This window comes from Epinephelus lanceolatus, chromosome 24 (assembly GCF_041903045.1).
Source record: "Epinephelus lanceolatus isolate andai-2023 chromosome 24, ASM4190304v1, whole genome shotgun sequence".
NCBI classification, from domain to species: domain Eukaryota; kingdom Metazoa; phylum Chordata; class Actinopteri; order Perciformes; family Serranidae; genus Epinephelus; species Epinephelus lanceolatus.
This window is the reverse complement of record NC_135757.1, coordinates 7,294,928-7,315,462: the sequence shown is the minus strand read 5'-3', so window position 1 is coordinate 7,315,462 and position 20,535 is coordinate 7,294,928. Positions and strand designations below refer to the sequence as shown.

Sequence of the window (20,535 nt, the reverse complement as noted above, 5' to 3'; positions counted from 1 at the left end):
GCTGAAAATAGTCCCTAACAAATGCACTGTATGGACTATAGCTCATATATTTGTGAGGTGTTTTTATAGATATAGGTCTTCAGTAGGAAAGAATGGGCAGGGTAGGGAAGTCAGAAAGTACTGAGAGATGAACTCTCTCTGTCTCTTCCTCTCTTAATGTACCAGTTTGAGGTTCTTGAGGTTTCTACCATTTCCCCCCCCAATGAAGGTTTTTTTGGGGGAGTTTGTCCTTATCTGCGGTGATGGTCCAAGGACAGAGGGATTTATAAATAAAACTGAATTCAACTGAATGTAGCTCCTGCCATCTGGTGGCGCTTTTATGTTACTACAACAACATTTCAGTTGGCACATAAACAGCCACAATGACTGAATTAATAGTATTAATAATAAAAATAGGACAAGAATAATCCGATGACATCATGCACGTGGTAAAAGACGACCAGCAATGATTGGTTGTGGAACAACATGCAGTCTGTCATGTCTGTGGGCCAAGTCACGGCATCATTTTATCACTCCACAATGACCTAATCTGACATAGTGACTGTCGGAACCTGGCGAGTGCACGAAATGGTGTTTCTGTCCACTTTAACGTCAATATAAACTCTCTTGTTGCTCTGTTTTTGGTCTCCACCAGTGGCTGAGGGAAGTATGTTTTTTTTTTAGTTGCTAAACGCTCCACTATGTTCACCAGCTGCTCTCTAACTCTGTCCGTCTTCTGCCGAACCAAAGCAGTAAATGAAAGCTCTGTAGACCCGAGGGATCATCACTATCAGAGACGCCTTTCTCATTGTGCTGCCTTATAGGAGACATTTCTGAGGAAAGCAAACGTCGAGGCTGGTTATTTCAGACTGTTTGAGCTGTAGTGTTTGTTGTTTGCTTTCTGTTCGCAAGGAAAACAGTTCTGTTGGACTAAATCAACACATTTTGAAGTCATCACCAGGTTGTCTGACAAACAACGACTCATGCAGTGCTGCTTAGCAAAAGGTGTGGTTATAATTAAAAGGGAATACCATTCCTTTTTAATGTAATTCATGTACACAGGAGTGTGGCAGGTGTCAGGTCTTGGCTCCATCAAGGACATAAAGCAAACAGTGCAACAAAAACTGGTGAGCAGCAGTTAGTCAGACAGAGTTTCAGTCAGGCATGTGACAGGACAGCTCACAGTGAGGCCCTGATTGTAGTCATTATCCACTTCCTGGTTTTAGCCGGGCGGGTAGTAGAGGATCAGTGTGTGTTTACGACAGTGCGTGTGTGTAGCAGCGTGCAACTCAGCTGAGTGTGTGTGTGTCAGAGTGTGCCTCACATGGAGTGTAATTAAACTCAGCGAGGAACTAAAGAAGAAGAGAGGAAGGAGGAGCAGGAGGGGACACAGTCTAAAGTTAGTGAAGAGGGGAAAAGAAGAAGAAGAAGAGGAGGGAGAGGGAGGAGGAGGAAGACAGAGGAGTGAAAAGCTGAAGAACAAACAAAAGGTGGACACTGAGAGACAGTCCAAGGAGCACTGGACGACACTGCACTGATACTACTGCTGCTGACAGCAACACTGCTGAGTGGGAGATGTGGAGAGGAATGCTGGGAAGGATTATCTCTCCCTCAGGACTCAACACTAATCTCTCTCTCTCTACACACACACACACACACAAACACACCTTGTGTATCTTGTAAAAGACCTTTGGCATGTGGATTACTGACTTTGTAGCCTCTGCAGGGTAGCCATGTTTGAAGTCCTAGAGTGGTTTAAACGTAGTAATCATTCATTGTAGAGTGTAATATAATAGTGGCAGTTTGAGTGTAGTACTTTCATAATATACTCTCGTTAAACATAATTCCTGAAAGTATATCATGCCATTGTATACTGACGTTTGTGTTGTTGCTGTAGCTGCAGCAGAGTACATTTAATTTAGCAGTTTAGCAGTTTTAAAGTAGAGTCCAGTGTTTTGAAGTTTCTGGAGCATAGGGAGTCCTGTTCATATGACAGCTTCGGAGGAGTTCTTTAAAGGTCCCATATTCTACTAATTTTTAGTTTCATATTTGTATTCTGGGTTTGTACTAGAACATGTTTTCATGCTTTAATGATCAAAAATCACATTCATTCTTTCAAACTATCTACCTGAATATACCTGTATTCACCCGCTGTCTAAAACGCTCTGTTTTAGCGCCGGTCTCTTTAAGCCCCCCTCCTCCTAAGAAAAAGACCAGTCTGCTCTGATTGGTCTGCGGGTGTTCCTCATCTGTTTGGGTCTTTGCGCTGTCATTGCAAACTGGGGAACGACTGTAACGGCACTGCAGCAGCCGTTTCTACCTTTATTCAGTAAAGTTGTGACATCACAACTTCAACAGAACTCCTGACGGCTTGTTTTAAAGGCACAGGTTCTAAATACAGATTTCTCAGAGGATTGATTTTGAATCTTTTTTACAGTATTCATATCACACCTACACCTGCTTTATCATAAAAAAAGGCATGGAAATCTGGCTTTTCAGAATATGGGACCTTTAAATGTAATGGCCCCTTGGTTGTAGTTCTTTGAGTAGACACAATCAGTCTTTGTCTCATGGATCTAGGTCATATTCCTACTATGATAGCTTTATGACGGCAGTAAAGCAATTTGGCACTGAGAGCCTTGTGTCTAACCAGAGTCCCATTCATGGTTGTCACATTTGTATGGAAGATTTAATTGGCAGCTTAGTGGTTTCCTAGAAAGCCTCAACAATCTGCGGTCGGACTGCCTCTCTACATGGAATTCATTTGAACTCCTTTGGGAATATTTGGAATACCTAAAGAAACATTTGGAGTCCTTCTTTGGGATTGCTTGGACTACACGGGAGATTCAGGACCAAAGTAATATATGGCCTTTTCTTTCTAGGAATATTGCGAACTTTGCAAGAACTACCCAGAATTACAGTAGTTACAGCTCATCCTGCCAAAATGTTACAGGTCCAGAGACCAGAGTATTGGAGTGTTTGGAACATAGTGCAGTTCTGTTAATATGACCACTTAAGAGGAGTTCTTTAAATGAACTGTAGTGATTTTATTGATGTACCCTGGTGCAGCCCTTTGGCTATAGTTCTTTGAGTACACACAATCAGTCTTTGTCTCGTGGTTGAGCAACTGGTGCACCTTTCTTAGAAAGCCTTAAGAACCGTCTCCTGCACATGGTATTCATTTATATAAAGGAACGTTCGGAGTCTTCTGTTAGGATTGCTTGGACTATACAGGGGATATTCAGGACTGAAGTCATTTATGGTCTTTCTTTCAAAGAGTATTGCAAACTGCCCAGAATTACAGCTCACCCTGACAAAATGTTACAGAGGTTAGGGTAAGGACCTGAATGAATTGTCCGTCATGGATTCCGACCTGGGAGCAGACACTGATCTGGGACACGAGGCTGGACTTGAAGCCTGTGGTGGTGCCTCTGAACAACAAATTGAAGAGACAGAAAGAGAGGGGCTGCTGAACGTAAAAGAAGGTGATGGAGAATTCAGCTCTGCATCCTCCTCCTCTAATTCCTCCCTGCCCTCCTCCTCCACCCTCCCGGCATTCCAAATCTGTGTGGAAGAAGAGAAGGAAATGCTGACCGGCTGCTCCAAGTCTTTATCCGGACTCAAGCTCTTCACAAGGAGGTAAGACTCAGCGGGTAAAAAGGGTGAAAACAACGACCTGAATATTAAAAACATTGAGGATAAATAATGGTGAATGGTGGTCTACCACGCACTGGTGTAATACCTTGTATTGGCCAGCAGGTGGAGCCATTGGTTGAGACTCACAATCCTGCTATGATTAGACAGGATGTGAACAGATGTGTAGGACTTGCAAGTCACATTAAGGCAGCTCACAACTGCAGTAACACAATCCAAGCCTTAAATATGCACACACACACACACACACACACACACACGATAAGGCCTTGCACATTTCTAGTGAAACAAACTCAGACCGCCACACAACCTTGGATCTAGTCATTAGATAACACGGCCATGTGCCTCCTGCACAGTTGAAGGTTCAGCTCAAACGTTTGGGAAAGAATACAGAAATGTTCTTTTTGCGGCTGTCCCTGCGACTCGGGGTAGATCAGGCTTATATTTTTCTGTGTTTGTGTGTATGTGTATATAACCTTGCCACTGGGTCACTAGTCATCATGTGGAGAGGGGACACGATTCCCACAGCAACAGGGGCAGCAGTTGTCATGCCAACGTTAGCAACGATGTCAGTCGTGCCTCCAGCTTGGCTCCGATAAACAGTTGTCAGGAAGCGAGGGATCATGGTGCAGCCCTAACGGCTCATTTGGTTTGTCCGGTGCCTGCTGAGAGGGCAGAAGATGTTGTCCTCTCAGGGACAAGCTATCTCATATTTCCCACTTATCTCGCATTTATTAAAGTTTCTGTGTTTGGCATTCAGAGTATTGACATAGCAGCAAAACACCATTTGCTATGTAAAGATATGGTGCAGTAATGGCGTCCTGAGCACAGAAAGAAGTCACGGTACCTCTGTGTGATGGTCCTGCCACGCAAACACGTTACTGCATGCGTGTATCCCACGGGCTAGCTCATTGCCTCGGCTTTGCACTGCGCTCATATGGTGGTTATCGCTGATTTGGTCACAGAGGCAAAGCACCAGCCCACCAGTTCTCTCCTGGTGAGCACTGTTAGCTCTGTCAGCACTGTGGCGATTATATGGAGTATAGAATTAACTTTTGCTGGCGGAGTTTGCATGTTCTCCCTGTGTCAGCGTGGTTTTCCTCCAGGTACTCCAGCTTCCTCAAACAGTCCAAAGACACGCAGGTTAATTGGTGACTCTAAATTGTCCGTAGGTGTGAATGTGAGCGTGAATGGTTGTCTGTCTCTATGTGTCAGCCCTGTGATAGTCTGGTGACCTGTCCAGGGTGAACCCCGCCTCTCGCCCAGTGTCAGCTGGGATAGGCTCCAGCCCCCTGCGTTCCTCGGTTAGAAAATGGATGGATGGATGGCTGAGCAGCTATTTTCAGGTTTAGCACTCCGCTAACTTGAATGGGGGATACATTGATTTAGTCCTGTGGCTCCTCTAGACTTTACAGATGCTGTTGGATCAGACAAATCAAATCTCAACAGTGGAATGAGTCATTTACGTGGGCGCTGTCTCTCACTCTTCACCATCTACAATCCATAATATCATCAAAGGATCCAGATAACCCTGAGAAATCTCTGCATGTATGGGGCAAGGCCGAAGCCAACATTGAATGCCCGTGACCTTTGACCCCTCAAACTGCATTCCATTAAAAACTGACTTGACAGCAGACTTCTCTGAGATGGACTGACACAAAGTGGAAAAGTGCGCTTTGGTCTGACGAGTCCATCATGGACGTTGTGTCCTCCGGGCTAAAGAGGAAAAGGACCATCCAGACTGTCACCAGCTCAGTTCAAAGCCAGCATCTGTGATGGTATGGGGGTGTGTTAGTGCCTGTGGCATCCTGAGTAACTCACATCTGTGAAGGCACCATAAAAGGTACATAGAGATTTTGGAGCAACATATGCTGCCATCCAGATGATGCCTTTTTCAGGGACATCCGTGCTTATCCCAGCGAGACAGTGAGACACATTCTGCATGTGTTACAGCAGCGTGGCTTCATAGAAGAAGAGTTCAGGCACTGGACTGACCTGCAACTGAAGTCTAGACCTGTCTCCCATTGAACATGTTGCGCATCATAAAGCACAAAATGCAGTAATGGAGGCTTCGGACTGTTGAGCAACTGAAGTCGTATAGCAGGCAAGAATGGGAGAGAATTTCACTTTCAAAACTTCACACTTATTGAGTGTTGTTTAAAAAAAAGGGTTGTTGGAAATGAAAAATTTTAATGATCAGTGTTTGCATTGGAATATTACTGGAGCCTTAAGTCACACAGGTCTCTAGTTTAGATAACTCAGTCTTTAGTACTGAACATAGTGCTGCAGAAAGGGGATGTAACTCACAATCACTTCATCTATCTTCGGCCTTTTCTGTTTCCTCTTTCTGACAGGGTACTTGATGTGTGAGTGTGTGTGTGTGTGTGTGTGTGTGTGTGTGTATGTGTGTGTGTGTGTGTGTGTGTGTGAGAGCATTTGTCAGGCAGTTTTTCACTCAGCTTGTCAAGGAAGTACACAAAGTTATTTTAGTCCTTTCTCAGGCTCTCTCTCTCTCTCTCTCTCTCTCTCTCTCTCTCTCTGTCTGTCTGTCTGTGCCACACCCACTCTCTCTCTCTTCCTCCCATGACACAGGCAGTATCTCTCATCCCCCCCCCCCCCCTCTCTCTCCCTCCCTCCCTCCACATTAGCGGTCACTGCACAACACCAGGGTTTAGTGTGAGCTCGGCAGATAGATAGATGAGAAAGGGGAGTGGAAGCATGGATGGATAATTTTCTCCTCCTTTTTCAGGTTGGCTCTTAATTTATTCTGTTTTTTTTAAATAATATTTATTAGAATAAAGAATATTGCATGAGCTTTATTTAATATTCTTAAAATATTGAATTTAGCATAGTAGAAATAACTTTAATAGTTGTTGTGTTGGATTATGAAGTGAAAGTTAAGTTAGTATTGCTCAGTGATGTCTGTCAGGTTGTTAGTGGGCTGATGCAGTGCTGTGTTCCAGTCAACTCAGACTAAAGGGGGGACATAATCAGCTGATTGGAGGGAACCTCTATGATAAATAAAGTGGGAAAAAAACAGGTCAAAATGAACGTGGCCAACAATGTCATGCACCTCAGTTTGTCCCAAAACTTTAGGTTTTACTCATGTTTGCCCACACCATTGTGAGGATGAGTTCCTGCACTAAGGCCTGTGGAAGATCACTTGTCCTTTATCAAGAATCTTCATCAAAATGCATCACTGTTTCTCAATGTAAAACAATATCTACTAATATTTTGACACACTTTCAAAGAATTTACGTGAAAAAAATCAGGAAAAATAAAATGAGCATGAACTGTCGCCTCAGCAAGAGGTTTCAGGGTCAAAACCTGTCAGCTGGATTGGGCTCTTAATGGTTTTTTTCCCAGGTCCTCTGTCTTCCTCCTGCAGCCCAAAGACATGCGGGTTAGAGTTAACTGGTGACTCTAAATTCCCTTGGATGTGAGCGTGAATGGCTGAAACTTTATTTAACTACAGGAAATTGCCATGCAGCAAAGAGTGCTAATGTAAAGAGTGCAAATATAAAAAGTCTAAAAGTCTTTTGTTACCTAAATCTAACCACGCACTTTTGTTGCCTAAACCTACCACGTACTTTTGTTGCCTAAACCTAACCACTTGCTTCTTTTGCATAAAAGTAATTACGTATTTTGTTGCCTAAACCTAACCATGTGCTTCTGTTGCATAAATGTAATCATGTACTTTTGTTGCCCCTAACCTAACCAGGTGCTTTTGTTGCCTAAATCTAATCACATACTTTTGTTGCCTAAACCTAACCAGGTGCTTTTGTTGCCTAAATCTAATCACATACTTTTGTTGCCTAAACCTAACTACGTACTTTTGTTGCCTAAACCTATCCACATGCTTTTGTTGCCTAAACTAACCACGTACTTTTGTTGCCTAAATCTAATCACGTGCTTTTGTTGCCTAAACCTAACGACATACTATGTTTCCAAAACCTAATCAGATGAATTGCGTTGCCTAAACCTAACCATGTGCTATTGTAACCTAAAGCTAACCACATGTTTCTGTTGCCTAAATCTAACCATGTGCTTCTGTTGCCTAAACCTAACCACGTGCTTTTGTTGCCTGAACCTTACCAGGTGAATTGTGTTGCCTAAACCTAACCAGGCAATTTTTGTTGCCTAAACCTAACCAGGTGATATTTTTTGCCTAAAGCTAACCACATGCGTTTGTTGCCTAAACCTAACCAGGTGATTTTTGTTGCCTAAACCTCACCACGTACTGTTGTTTCCCAAAGCTAACCACATGCGTTTGTTGCCTAAACCTAACCAGGTGAATTGTGTTGCCTAAACCTAAAGAAGTTAACTAAAAAACAATGTGTTTTACTTACGTTCTTAGTCTATTTTGAAGAGAGACTGTATCCATTTAATGAGCCGAAACTAAAATTTGACAGAGAAAGAGAGAACTTTATTAATTCTGAACAAAAACCAAGGTATTCTTGGATGTATCGGTGAGCACTTTGCTATTAACATACAAGATTTAAAGTAGCTTCAGTCAATATTCTTTATAGTAACAGTGGATGAACCATAGAAATAGAGCAAATAGAAAGAACATTGAACCATTTGCCGGGGTCATTTCACTAGCACAAAAGTCACTAGTACGGTTGTACTCTCATTGTGGTTAGTTGTTATGTTGACAGCACACGTCAGTGGGGCCGTGAAGTGCGTGACATTTACTAGTTTCTCAGTTTTGGCCTATTCGTACTCTATTTTCCTTATTAGTCAGTCAGTTTATATGGAAGTTAGTTGGGAGGTTACACTAAAGCGATTGCAATAGCATCAGTAGACATAGAAATGGCCGCTGCTTGATCATCCTGCTACGCTGATTTGAATAGGAACGTCCATTCTACTCTTATTTCTCTTCTTTTTCGATGGCACCAACTATGGATGGGTGTAACGTGAAACTTGTCGATCATAGTCATGAACCTACAGAACATTATTACCAACTTAAGTTCCCCTCAGCTCTACATAGTTTCTTTCAGCACACTGTTTTGGGTTTTCTGGCTTGAACCTTTTCTGTTTTCGTTCAGTCTAACTGTTCTCATAGTGTCGTTTCCGGCAGCAGCAGGCAGCTGTTAAAGCCACTGTACACAAACTGTCCAATGAATAACGTCCCAAAATTGGGCTGAATAAACTGGCACGATTCCCACTGCTAATACTGTTTTGATGTGTTTGTAAAAAGCACTTTATAGGGTTGCTTACAGCTGACATTATCCTCATGGTGAAAATGCCTGTCAACAGAGGTGCCGGGGATTATGCTGAGCAAAATTACCCAGGTGCCTGTATTTGTGTGTTTGTTGAAATATGCGTGTGTGTGTAATTCCAGCCATGAGGCTGACATAAGAGCTGCTGTTTAGACTGAAAACATGTCACCATGTGCTGACAACAGCGTGAGAGAGAGTGGTAATAAGAGTGAGAGATGGCTGCTGTTTAGACTGGAAACAGAGACAGAGAGAGAATGACACATAGACAAGTGTCAGGTTTATTTATTTGTCATGTGGCTATGAGAATATAGAATCAATCTTGGTTTCCTCCCAGCTCATTTTGAAAGTCGATGTTAACTGTGTTGAGTTCAGGAGGACTCCACCAGGTTCCCCAAGGCCTTCACCCTGCTGCTCTGTCCTCTAGAAATCATATTAATATACCCATTTTCTTTTGCCATTTAGGAGGAAACAAAATTGCTGGCTGGATTTAGTTGTGTTCCAGGAAGTGTTTTGTCCCTGTGCTGCACAGGAGTCATATGATACGGTTGGATCATGGGCAAACAAAGAGCAGGGGCCGCATTTATAGAGCTCAAATTCACACTGAATGTTGGCATATGAACAAATGAGGAAACGCCCAAAAAATGTCTCACTTATAAAACCGTTTGTACGTCTGCCAGTGCACAGTTTCCTCAGAATTGTCCACACGTGTATCAGTGTCACATCCTTATCTCTACACACCCACATTCAGCCATCAATAGTCAATGCAAAACAACTCATGAATGTTGATGCATAGGGTCTTTATGGTGAATCATCGCACCAACCAAGTGTCACATATGTATCCGTATTGCTTCACACCTTCAACCCAAAATGGTCGCGACTATCAGTGGTATCCTCCACCCTGGTTATTATTGAAAATGGAAGTTTGATAGGTGAACAGTTTTGTCATGGTGCTTTGACAACTTCTTTGTGTTTTTAACCATAACAGCTTTTTATCAGACCTCTAGGAACGGTTGACCTAGTAGGTAGAAAATGGGAGCTAAAGTTAGCTAGCGTTAGCTAGTAACGTTAGCTAACTTTAGTTAGTAACGTTAGCCGACAGCAATGCATCCATGTGCAGAGTTGAAATTTAAAAGACAGTTATATTGAAGCACATTTGCTCACCTGGCCAAAAAACAAGTTGACAATCATTTCAGTCATGAACCAACCCGGTCTTACTCCAAAGTTGTTGAATAGCAGCCCTTGGTCAGTGACCTCCAGTATCAAACACCACCGAAAAAAGCTGTCTTTTCACGTTAGCATGATACAAGGCTGGTTCTCGTTATTGTTTGACGGTGCCCTGTGGTGTCAGGGGGAAATGTGGCGAGACCACAATGTAGGTTAAGGGGACGGAAGTCAGAGTAAGGTGCCAAATGGGTCCAACACCCACCAAATATTACTTGGGAGGCTGATGTTCGCTTCTTGTAAGGTTGTAGAGACAATAGTTATGGTCCAATGGTCCAATAGATTTCTTGGTCTTGTATACTTTCATTGATTTGGCAAGTACACATAGTGATGTTAGGAGGTCTGGAGGACGAGGTGGGGTTAATTTGTAAAGATAATCATGTCCACTCTGAGAAAATTGGTCAAGTTGTGGGGAAAAAAACACTTTGTTTTGTTTTGTATGGCTTTTATGTTGTTATGTTCCTCTATTTTCAATTCATGAAGTATATGGATTTATCACTTCATGCCTTACATCTCAATTTCACATGTCACAATAGTTAGTATTACAAAAACCCTATGGCTAACGTAACACTTTTTAACAGAAATCCATCGCTGCATAGACTTGTGTACTTGGGGATACCCGCATTATAGCATGATAGCATTTTAGGTAGTCTCTACTCTACATTCAGTGAATGTAGAGTCTGTAGACAAACCCCGGAGATCTTGCCTCCGGAAGAAGAGCAGAAGAGCCCTGGTTTCCAGATGTAGGCTGTTTGTAGTCCGTGTGATATTGACCAATCACGTTTGAGCCGGGTGCAGTTGTTGCCAGGTTAAACGGTCCGTGCAGTGAACTAACGAGGTGGAACATAATTGGCGTCACTGCAAACTCTGAATCCATTGCAATGGTTCAGCATATTTACTTATATATAAACGGAAATCGGAAACGGAAATTCGCCTCCTCCACCCAAATCAAACCGGAATGCCAAAAAATCGGGGGTCTGCCCCCAGAGGCCGTATTCGCCGTCTGCCGGAAGTCAGACGCCAAATACAGCCGATGAGTTCTGAGAATACATTTTAAGAAGTATGCATGTAGGGAAAGGCAAGCAAGACTTTTTTTTTTTTTTTCTGGAAAGGTAACCTTAGCATTTGCTGTTCAAAATTCTAAACAAATGTTCAGATAGTCATGGTAAAATAGCCAATTATTACTGTACCCTGGTCAATAGGGGGCGTTGCAGCACCTTTAGCACCTACCTTCCTGCACCCAAGGTTACAACGTGCTTTAACAAAAGACGTAACTGAAAGTAATACAATTTTCAGATAAAAGAGATAATAAACAATATTAATTTACTCATGTAAGTATTTTTGTTGTTTTTAATTGAAATTTAAACAGAGCTAAAGTGGGAATAATTAGTCCACAGAGTGAGAGAGTACATGAGTAACCTCTCAAATATGCAAATACCAAAGTCAAATGACAGAGCACCCATTCCTTCCCCTTTCATAAACACTTATTTTATAGAATAACAGCTTGTTTCCAGCATGACATGTTTTCTGTTTCTGCATGGTGCATGTCAGCTGATCTGTCTATATCTGTAAAATATAGTGGCCATTCTCATATTCTGTCAGTCTGTGGTCAGCTTCAAGGGCCAGATATGTCTTCGTTTTACGCATACCTCCACAGTGGAGCTGATGTTAAGGAGCAAGCCTGCTGGTTGTGGTTTCACTGGTCAATTCAAATGCTTCCTGATGTGCTGAACTTGATGACCTTTTTTGTACAGGCGCTCTTTTCATGCATGATGTGCAATGATGTGGGATGTTTTATTATAGATAACAGAGCTGATTCCTGGAGTGCTTCCTCGTTGTGTGGCCCACTGCACATGCTTGACAGTGTCCAGTAGATTTTAGAGAGATTACAGCATTACATAGATTACAGCAAGAGGGTTTCAGGTTCCAACCTGCCAGGTGGTTTTTTCCATGTTCTCTGGGTTCACACCCGGTTTGGCTTTTGACATGTCATGTCAACAGTTTTACTGACCTTTATTTTATAATCATTGCCTATTGGGAACATACTTTTTGGGCTGCAGGGGATTTTTTTAGTTGCAGTGCCACAGTTGACCAATGGCACAAATTGGCTGAGAACTTTTTTTATGCCTCTTTGCTGGCAGCAGGAGGCATTATGTTTTTGGGTTGTCCGTCAATCCCATTTTCATCAATGTGATATCTGAAGAACGCATTGTGGTAATTTTGTCAAATTGGGCACAAACATCCACTTGGACTCAAGGATGAGCTGATTAGATTTGGTGGTCATAGGTCAAGGTCACTGTGACTTTGTCTCCATTTCATTATTTTGAATGCAATAGCTCAAGAGCACCTTAAGGGTATGTCTTCAAATGTGGCACAAACGTCCACTTGAACTCAAGGATGAACTGATTAGAATTAATGGAAAATGATTGAAGCATCATTTTTTTAGATTTTGTAGCCTCTTTGCAGCAAAATCCATATGTGAAGCATTGTCAACTGTCAAGGCTACATATGAGTCTGTACAGACATGGAACGGCAACTTGACTTAGATCTAGTTTTATTCCTAGGATGGCGAAGGCATGACCCGCCCTACTCTGCCTCAGTCTTCCTCTGATTGGCTTACTCTGACACCCTAACCGATCTTACTCCTTGTTCCTTGACCTAATCAATCCAACCAATAAAGGCAACAAGCACGAGCCAGTCAGAGGGAGAGTAGGACGGGTCATGCCTTTACCACCCTAGGAATTTTTTTTTGGCGTATCCATTGGTGTTAATCCATCTACCGTGTTGTCTAGTCAGCCAAAAACATAACCAGGTTGTTGAGAGGCATTTTGGGAAACAAAATCACTGTAGAAGCAGGACAAACATCACATCAGTAGAATTAGAGTAAGTCGATTGCAGTTTGGGTGAGGTGGTTTTCTCCAGGCATACACATAAATCCTATACATCCTCCCTCACAATGATGCACATCAGAGGTGTACAGAGAGAAGAGCTAACTCTCACTACATTGCCACAGACAGCCACAAGCTTTGGTATCACCTTAGTAGAGGAAAACCACATTGCTTTAGAACCCTCTTCATGCCATTGTATTTACATAGCACCTCACTGTTTTTCATGTAAATATTTAACCCAGCAGCACAGGGCTCTGGATAGTCTCACACACTCACACACACACACACTGACAAAACCTCTTTATTCCTTCACCCCAGGCTATCCACCTGAACTGGTTGCACATTTAACAGACTTCTACACCCAAGAAGTATCTCTGTATTCCAAAATTAGCACCTAGCTAGCATCATAGAGCTTGTAAGCCTGCAGACAACAAATATGCTGTCAGTGCCGTATTTGTTTGTGTATTGATGAAGTGATTAATTGCTTGCTTGTGTGATGTTGGTTGGTCCATTGATTTATTGGTCCAACACTTTTTGTCCGTTTGGAGTAACACAACTGGACAACTTCAGGCCCGCATTCTACGAACTTGGCATACAGGCTGGCTCGTAATGGTTTTTTTTTTAGGAGATTGGCCATGTTGGAGCAGATGGGGATTCAGTGCCTTGTTCAAGGGCACCTCGGGAAATTTGGCACCTCTTCAGATACCAATCCATACTCCACATTTGGTCGTAATGGGGACTTGAACTGGCGATCTTCTGGTTCCCAATCCAAGTCTCCATGGATTTAGCTACTGATGGTGATCTGATGGTGGCAATAGTGGAAAGAGTTGCACAAAATTTGCCGTGGGAAACTGTCCTCCCAAGAAGAATATCAGCAAGTGCCCCAAAAGCATCTGTCTACATTCAAGTGACAACTCCCTATAGTGGCCATAAGAATTATGACTGGAGCAGAGTAGGAAATCGGGTGATGCTGTTACATAGCCTAACAAAACATCGAACTTCAGGTTGTTCCCATTCACTGTTGGTACATTTTAATGCACCATAATTGGTACATATCCTACATAAACATGAGCCAGTAATACATGTATAACCCATGTATTCTGGAAGGCTGCGATCACGTGACCAATGTGCTGATAGAGTAAATAAGAAAGAGGGAAGCAGTCTCGTAAGGAGGAAGGTTGGGTGGTGGATGGGTCACAAAATGCAGAACTTTGCCCCGGAAACCGGTGTTTGAAACCATGTGTACTGTCAGTGAACGTTGAGTCATTTAAAGGTGCATTGTCACCATATTTTCCTAAACCAAACCTCTGTAGCTTTACGCTTGGTGAATAATTTTTACGTTAAGTCTGTAACGTCATTTATGGGGCACTTGGGGAACCATTGTATGAGGATACTTTGCGAACTTTTCCACGGGAGACCGCTTTCTTTGCCATTTCCTCCCTCAACAATGTTTTTTTTTTAAGCATGTGTGCCGAATAGGGCTGCCACTAACGATTATTTTCATTGTCGACTAATCTGTCGATTATTTCTTCAATTAGTCGACTAATCATTTTATCAAAAAATGTGTTAAAATGTTGAAAAATGTCGGTCTGTCTCACCCAAACCCCAAAATTACGTCATCTAATGTCTTGTTTCGTACTCACGCCAAAGGGTTTTAGTTCACTGTCACAGGAGAGTGTGTAAAGCTGCCAATATTTGAACGTAAGAAGCTGCAATAAGAGTATTTTGGGTACTTTTATAGTACTTTTCTATGAAAAATGACTCAAACCGATTATTCGACTACTAAAATAGTCACCGATTATTTTAATAGTCGATTAGTCATCGATTAGTCAACTTATCGTGGCAGCCCTAGTGCCTAACCTTAACCTATTTTAACCCAACCCACGGGTTTTTCCTAAACCTAACCCAGTAGAGTTGGTTCCTTAACCCAACCAAACCTTGGACGTGGTTCTCAACATGGAGGTGGCTGAGCTTGCGGCTAACAGCTAACAGTGCTAACTCCATAAAGAGGCTAAACAATGGCAAAAGTGCTGACAGCTAATGGTGCTAACCAGGAGGAATTGGAGGATGGGCAATACGCTTCTGCGACACTGGCGTCCCGATATCATCGGTAACCACTGTGTGAGTGCAGTGCATGAGTGGATATTATAGCTTTACATTAGAGTCCTGCATCGAGCCGGGTACCTGGTAGTATTTTGAGTTAATTTTATTTCGGTGCAATATTGCAATGTTGGTGATCGGTCTTGGGAGCAGGTCTTGAAAACCAAACTGTTGCATCACAAATAGTGGTTTATTGCTGTATTAATGTTCATAATGTCGTCGCATCATTAGGGATGATTTTTAGTTTTGGACGGCACAGACAGGTGGCATCACCCTGCTTCTAGAAAACACTTGTGTGTTGAGGGCGACATATTTGTTGCTTAATTAAGAGGGCTTGCTCTGTGAATATTGATGGTCTCCAGAGGATGGATCTTAACGCTTTTAATGACTGCGGCGTCCCTCCAGCATCCTGCCAATATGTACACTCGAGCATTAAAGCATAATAACCACACGTAATTAAAATGAGGTTTCTGTTTGGAGCATCACTCACAAGAAATTATGTCAACATACATTTACTTCCTAATATAGGCATATGGATCACATACCCTGCGTGGACTCATATTCTCAAGGGGACAAACCCTTTTGATTCAACATCTTTAAAAGGAGTCCTGCTCCCTTCAATAGAAAGTCTCTATTTCTGGAAACAAGAGACAGGAAGATGTTTTCCTGCCTCCTTATGCAGATCGAAACATCCCCGTGGTTTTATTCCTGTCTCCGTTCGGCCTGACAAAGCACGTTAAGCTGTGTTGACATGCAAATACACACTCAGGTGGGTAATGTTTTATTACTGAGTACTCTCGTCTCATCCCTCCCTCACTCTCCCCCGTTATGGTAAGGGATTATCATTGTAGAAGGCAGCTGTTACATAACAGCAACACATGCACACACACTCATACTCATAATATAGTTGTTTAGAGGCAGAGGGGAGAGGAGGGATAGATGGGGAAGGATCAGAGGAAAACAGTTTTAAACTGTAGGAAAGTAGGTCTCTGCAAAAACAAGGACACGTTAACAAATGATAGCTTGACTTACACCTGTTTTTTGAGCCTGACATTTATATCTAAGAGTGTGAAAATGTGGTCGTCATTTTTCACATGATTTTGATACCCATCGCTGAAAACTGTGAACTAAGATCTGTACGTGACATTTCTGCGCCGACTCGTAACTTATCAGACGACATGCTGGCCCAAAGCTATTATTACCTAATATATCAGCCCTGACGAGTTCTAAATCAAATATACTGCTTCCTGCTCTCCTACAGGGCAGATGCTTTGCTTCTTGCTAACCGCTTTGCTTACATTCTCTTGCTGATTTGTTGTTGTTTTTTTGCTAAAAGTTCTGGATAGCACATCCTGGATACTTAAAAATAATGGGGACTTTGATTTATGAAAGCTCTTCTGTAAGTTCAGAGACTTTTGACTAAGAGTGCTTGAAGCGGCTGTGCAATAAAGATGGAGTGCTCTGAAAAAAGATGCTGGGCATGGCCACACACGCTCTCTCCTCATTGGAAACAACTGAAAAAAGACTAGCACACAGGCCCTAACACCAACAAGTCTACAAACAAACAGGACAACTATCTGTCCAACAACAAATCTACAAGTAATAGTCTTCTCTGGAACTCTCATGGTACCAAATCTAAGAATAAATAATTTCCTTGGGACATGGGAAGACGAGTGATAGCCACAGCCCAGCGCCTTGATATTTGACGCCACTGGCTACCCTGCACCATAATGCTCAGCTGGAAGCAGCTCTGGACAGCTGCGAAAGAAAGTATAGCAACAAACCTCACCAACAACAAAGTGTACAACCACTGCTGCAGGTCCCTGGATCTCCATCAGGATATCCTCTTATTGTCACCTTAAACGCGAGAGGAAAAGCCAATGCTTGGGCCTCAATTTCTGTGTGAGTCTGCTGTATGTAAAAGTGAGAGCGTTAAGAACACCAAAATGCTTTCCCAAAGACATTGTCTGTGACATGACAGGAAGAATCCCACATATTCTGGCTGCATCAAACCATACTGCTCCCTCATGACATGGATGAGCAATCAGAGACACTGAAACAAGACGTCTACCAGTTGAGAGATTCGGTAGATTTCTGGTATTGAACACTTTCATTGCACTTAATTGACAAATTTAACTTTTTCTCTGATCACATACATCTTGGTAGGGCAAATTGATTTAATTTCCGCAAGTCAGGAGTAAAACTGTTCACCTCTGACCTCTTTTACTTCCTGCATCACCCATCTGCTCCCTCTGCTAAGGACAAGATACAACAGGGATCAAAACAATGACAAGACATAATACACACACCAGAAACCTTGAAATAGAACCAGATAAGCTCCCGCCTGAAGAGACATGAGGGACGTCAGAGCCAAAGAGAGTCTCCATCCCACATAGCAATGACCTCCTCCCCTCTTCCTGTTCCAGTTCACTGACCAGATGACAGAGATGGTTACTACTGGGATCTAACTCCAGCACCATTCCCCTCAACCATCAGCTTTAAGTCCCAAGTCAGCTTTGACGCTTGTCTTGGTTACGACATCCAGCCTGTGAATCTGCAAGGGAATTCTTTGGCCTATTTAAACCTTCTTATCTGTTGCTGCATGGGAAGGGGCCTTCACATTTTCATATTTACTATCGAAACAACTAAGGCTAGACAAACCATTGTCTCACAACAACACCAGCACTAATATCAACAATTCTTGTGCCTTGTTCACCGCTGTTGACAAGCTGATTAATCCCCCAACCAGTACTCAAAGTGGGCCAGTACTCACTGGTATGTAGCAATGACACTTCTATATTTCACTCTTTGGTGTACTCTGACTTTTTCTTGGAACGGCACATCTCACAAGCTGCCAGTACGCTTCTGCTCTTTCCATAACAGCTACTTTGGGCAGTTCATAATAGCCTCAAATAAGCTGCTTTACCCAGGGGGCACTCGGGGCACAACATACCCAGGGGGCACACTGTGATGCTCATCTGTTCCCATTCTCGCCTGTTAGCTTTTTTTTTTTTTTTTTTATCAGCGCCTTGGCCTGGCTTCAAAAGGCAACATAAAGAAAACATGAATAGAAGCAGAAGTTCATACTAAAGAGCTTTGAAAGCCAAATCCTCCATTGCTGAATGCACGCTGGGAGCAGCAAGCTAAAGTCAATGCCACTACTAGAAGAACCTGTTGATGTAAAGCTGGCATCAGTAAAACCACCTGCTGTTATCACCACCAGTAGTGATTAGAAGATCTTTTGAGTAATTTGTGTCATTCACCCGCCATTAGCAAACCGACTCATTTGAGCTTTTGGTTCAACCCAGTTGAGAATACAATTTCGATTAAACTCAATAACTTTTAAAACAGAAATGTCCTGTTGGACAGATTCCCATCTGGCCTCAGACCACAGCACAGAGACTGCACATAGAAAGGTGTTAGATGATATTCGTCTGAATACTGATTCACTTTTAGTGCTGCTTGATAATAGTGATACTGCGGACCATTAACCACTGGGAAAGTAGGTGGCATTATCTGGCACAGTCCTCAGGTCGTTCAAGGTCATATGTCAAATGCAGAGAGCAAGTTGTTGCACTTGGGGATCATAAATTTTGATCAGATAACAATGGCATGTGGAGTCCCTCAGGGTTCAGTTCTTGGGCCACTGTTATTCAGTCAAAACAATTGAAAAATCACTTCACTCCCTGCAAGAAAAAGAGGTGTAACAATACAAGTGGAGTCATAAAGTGTAGGTTTCCAAAAGCAGTGGTTGACGGTTGACATTTAGCGCAGGGTCTCAACGTCTCACTTGTGTGTTTCAGTGATACAGATTGTACTTGGTCGCACTTCAACAAGTTTTAACTCAGTGAAGCGAGGAAGAAAAGTGAATAGGAAATCAGAGTCACGTGACCACATTTTCAGAAGTGAACTGGCCTTCGATCCTCTGTGTGATAAAGAAATACTAATAAAGGAATTGCATATCATATCATCTCAGATTATGGTTTGCTTCACCGTGTAGCTTTATGAAAGCTAGTCATCACTGTGACAACCCCTGACCTTTCTGACTGAGCATTAGGAGTGAAAGTACTCGTCTGTTTCATGTCAGTGGTGGGATTAAGTGAGCAGCGGAGTTCTCGGTGCGCTGATGAATCTCTGAGATGGGACTTCCTGTTCAACTCTGTGGTGGTTTCAGTAGCAGAGTTCAAAGCTGCACACATTTTATCCTGCGCTGTTCTCGTCTCATGTCTTGTGTCACGTGATACGCTATTCTGCCCATGCAGAGTAGTGACACTGATCACAGCACATGTTTTCTCTCCCACTCTCTGATCTAGTGTCTCATCTGTGGTGCTGAGCTAGGTTGTTTTTTGTGACCGTGTGGTCTGTGTGGCCCTGACTCAGTCGTGTTGTTTCTTGTAAGCTCAGTGATCAAACTAGAAAGAAATATATGGAACAGATCATCTGTTGATTTGCCCACCTCACACAACCACAGAGCTCTTTTGTGTTTCATACTTTTGAACAACTCGAGTGTTAGTTACTGTAAACTCCACTGAACTGTGTCTGCAGCAGGAAACACTACAGCTATTCGATGCTTCGCTGACAGTTACGATAACAAAGGACAGAGGTGCTACGGTAAAAGGAGTTAATGATTTCACAGTTTGTACTTTTGCCTGTTGCAGTTTCGGACCTCATGTTGGCTTTTGTTTCATATGCAAAGCTACCCATAGTCTGGCAGGGTGAGACATATTTGGTCATCCTGACCAAATATACACTCAGTTACAAGTTTATAATGTCTGCCTCGCTCAGTCCTGAATGAATGAAAGTTCTGTCTAGTTTTTTGTAGGGATGAATAGTACACAAATCTGCACTGCACTCATTAACTTAATTTGAATGCCAATCCTTCCCCGGGCTCCTAATTTCAACCAGCAACACCAAGTAATCTAACTTCATTCAAATCAATGGATGGAGGCGCTCTATAGTTAAATCTGTGGCCTTGGTCTTATGTGAAGCTAATGAGTTCAGATAAGTTTTCATGGTATTGTCGGACAAAGTGCTCTCTCAATTTACCTTTAGCTCACGTTTCTGCCAGTGACAGCATAATTTGATACTGTCAGACTCAGCAAAATTCGGTCCACCAAATACCCTGGGGCTCAGAGCGACAGATTTATACTTTTGAGAGAAGAAATCCCATCAAGCATGGGGAAATTAAGAGAAATCAGAGCATGACTCTGGATGAACCCAGTACACTTATAGTCACAGACACTGTAAGACCCCAGAGCTAAATGTGAATTCAGTGCATTTGCATTAGCACTGCTTATCAGGAATCACAAAGATTAGACAGATTTATACGTCTAATCTTTGCAGATGAGACACAGCATAGGGCGTGTGCCGCTGTGTTGTCTGATAAGTGATGGAAAGCAGAGGTGCTGATGTGGAAAGCAAGATTAAAAGCACCAGAAGGGCAAGATATCAAACATAACAAGGATCTGCTG

At 42.6% G+C, this 20,535-nt stretch overlaps 1 protein-coding gene across 7 annotated transcripts in view; it reads left to right on the top strand.

The window, feature by feature from the left end:
* The window catches only part of dgkza (diacylglycerol kinase, zeta a), a 149,979-nt gene that overhangs the window by 25,009 nt on the left and 104,435 nt on the right, over positions 1-20,535 (top strand). For 5 of the 7 annotated variants that reach the window (XM_078166002.1, XM_078166001.1, XM_033615703.2 and 2 more), the window contains exon 1: positions 6,276-6,382. The exons of 1 other annotated variant lie outside the window; for it this stretch is intronic. Coding sequence is in view for 1 of the 6 variants with exons in the window: in XM_033615707.2 (XP_033471598.1) it covers positions 3,341-3,618 (278 nt within the window). In the remaining 5 variants the exon portion in view is untranslated. Of the gene's footprint in view, positions 1-3,203; positions 3,619-6,275; positions 6,383-20,535 lie in introns of those variants that run through there. One more of the 7 variants, XM_033615707.2, reaches the window with a different exon arrangement.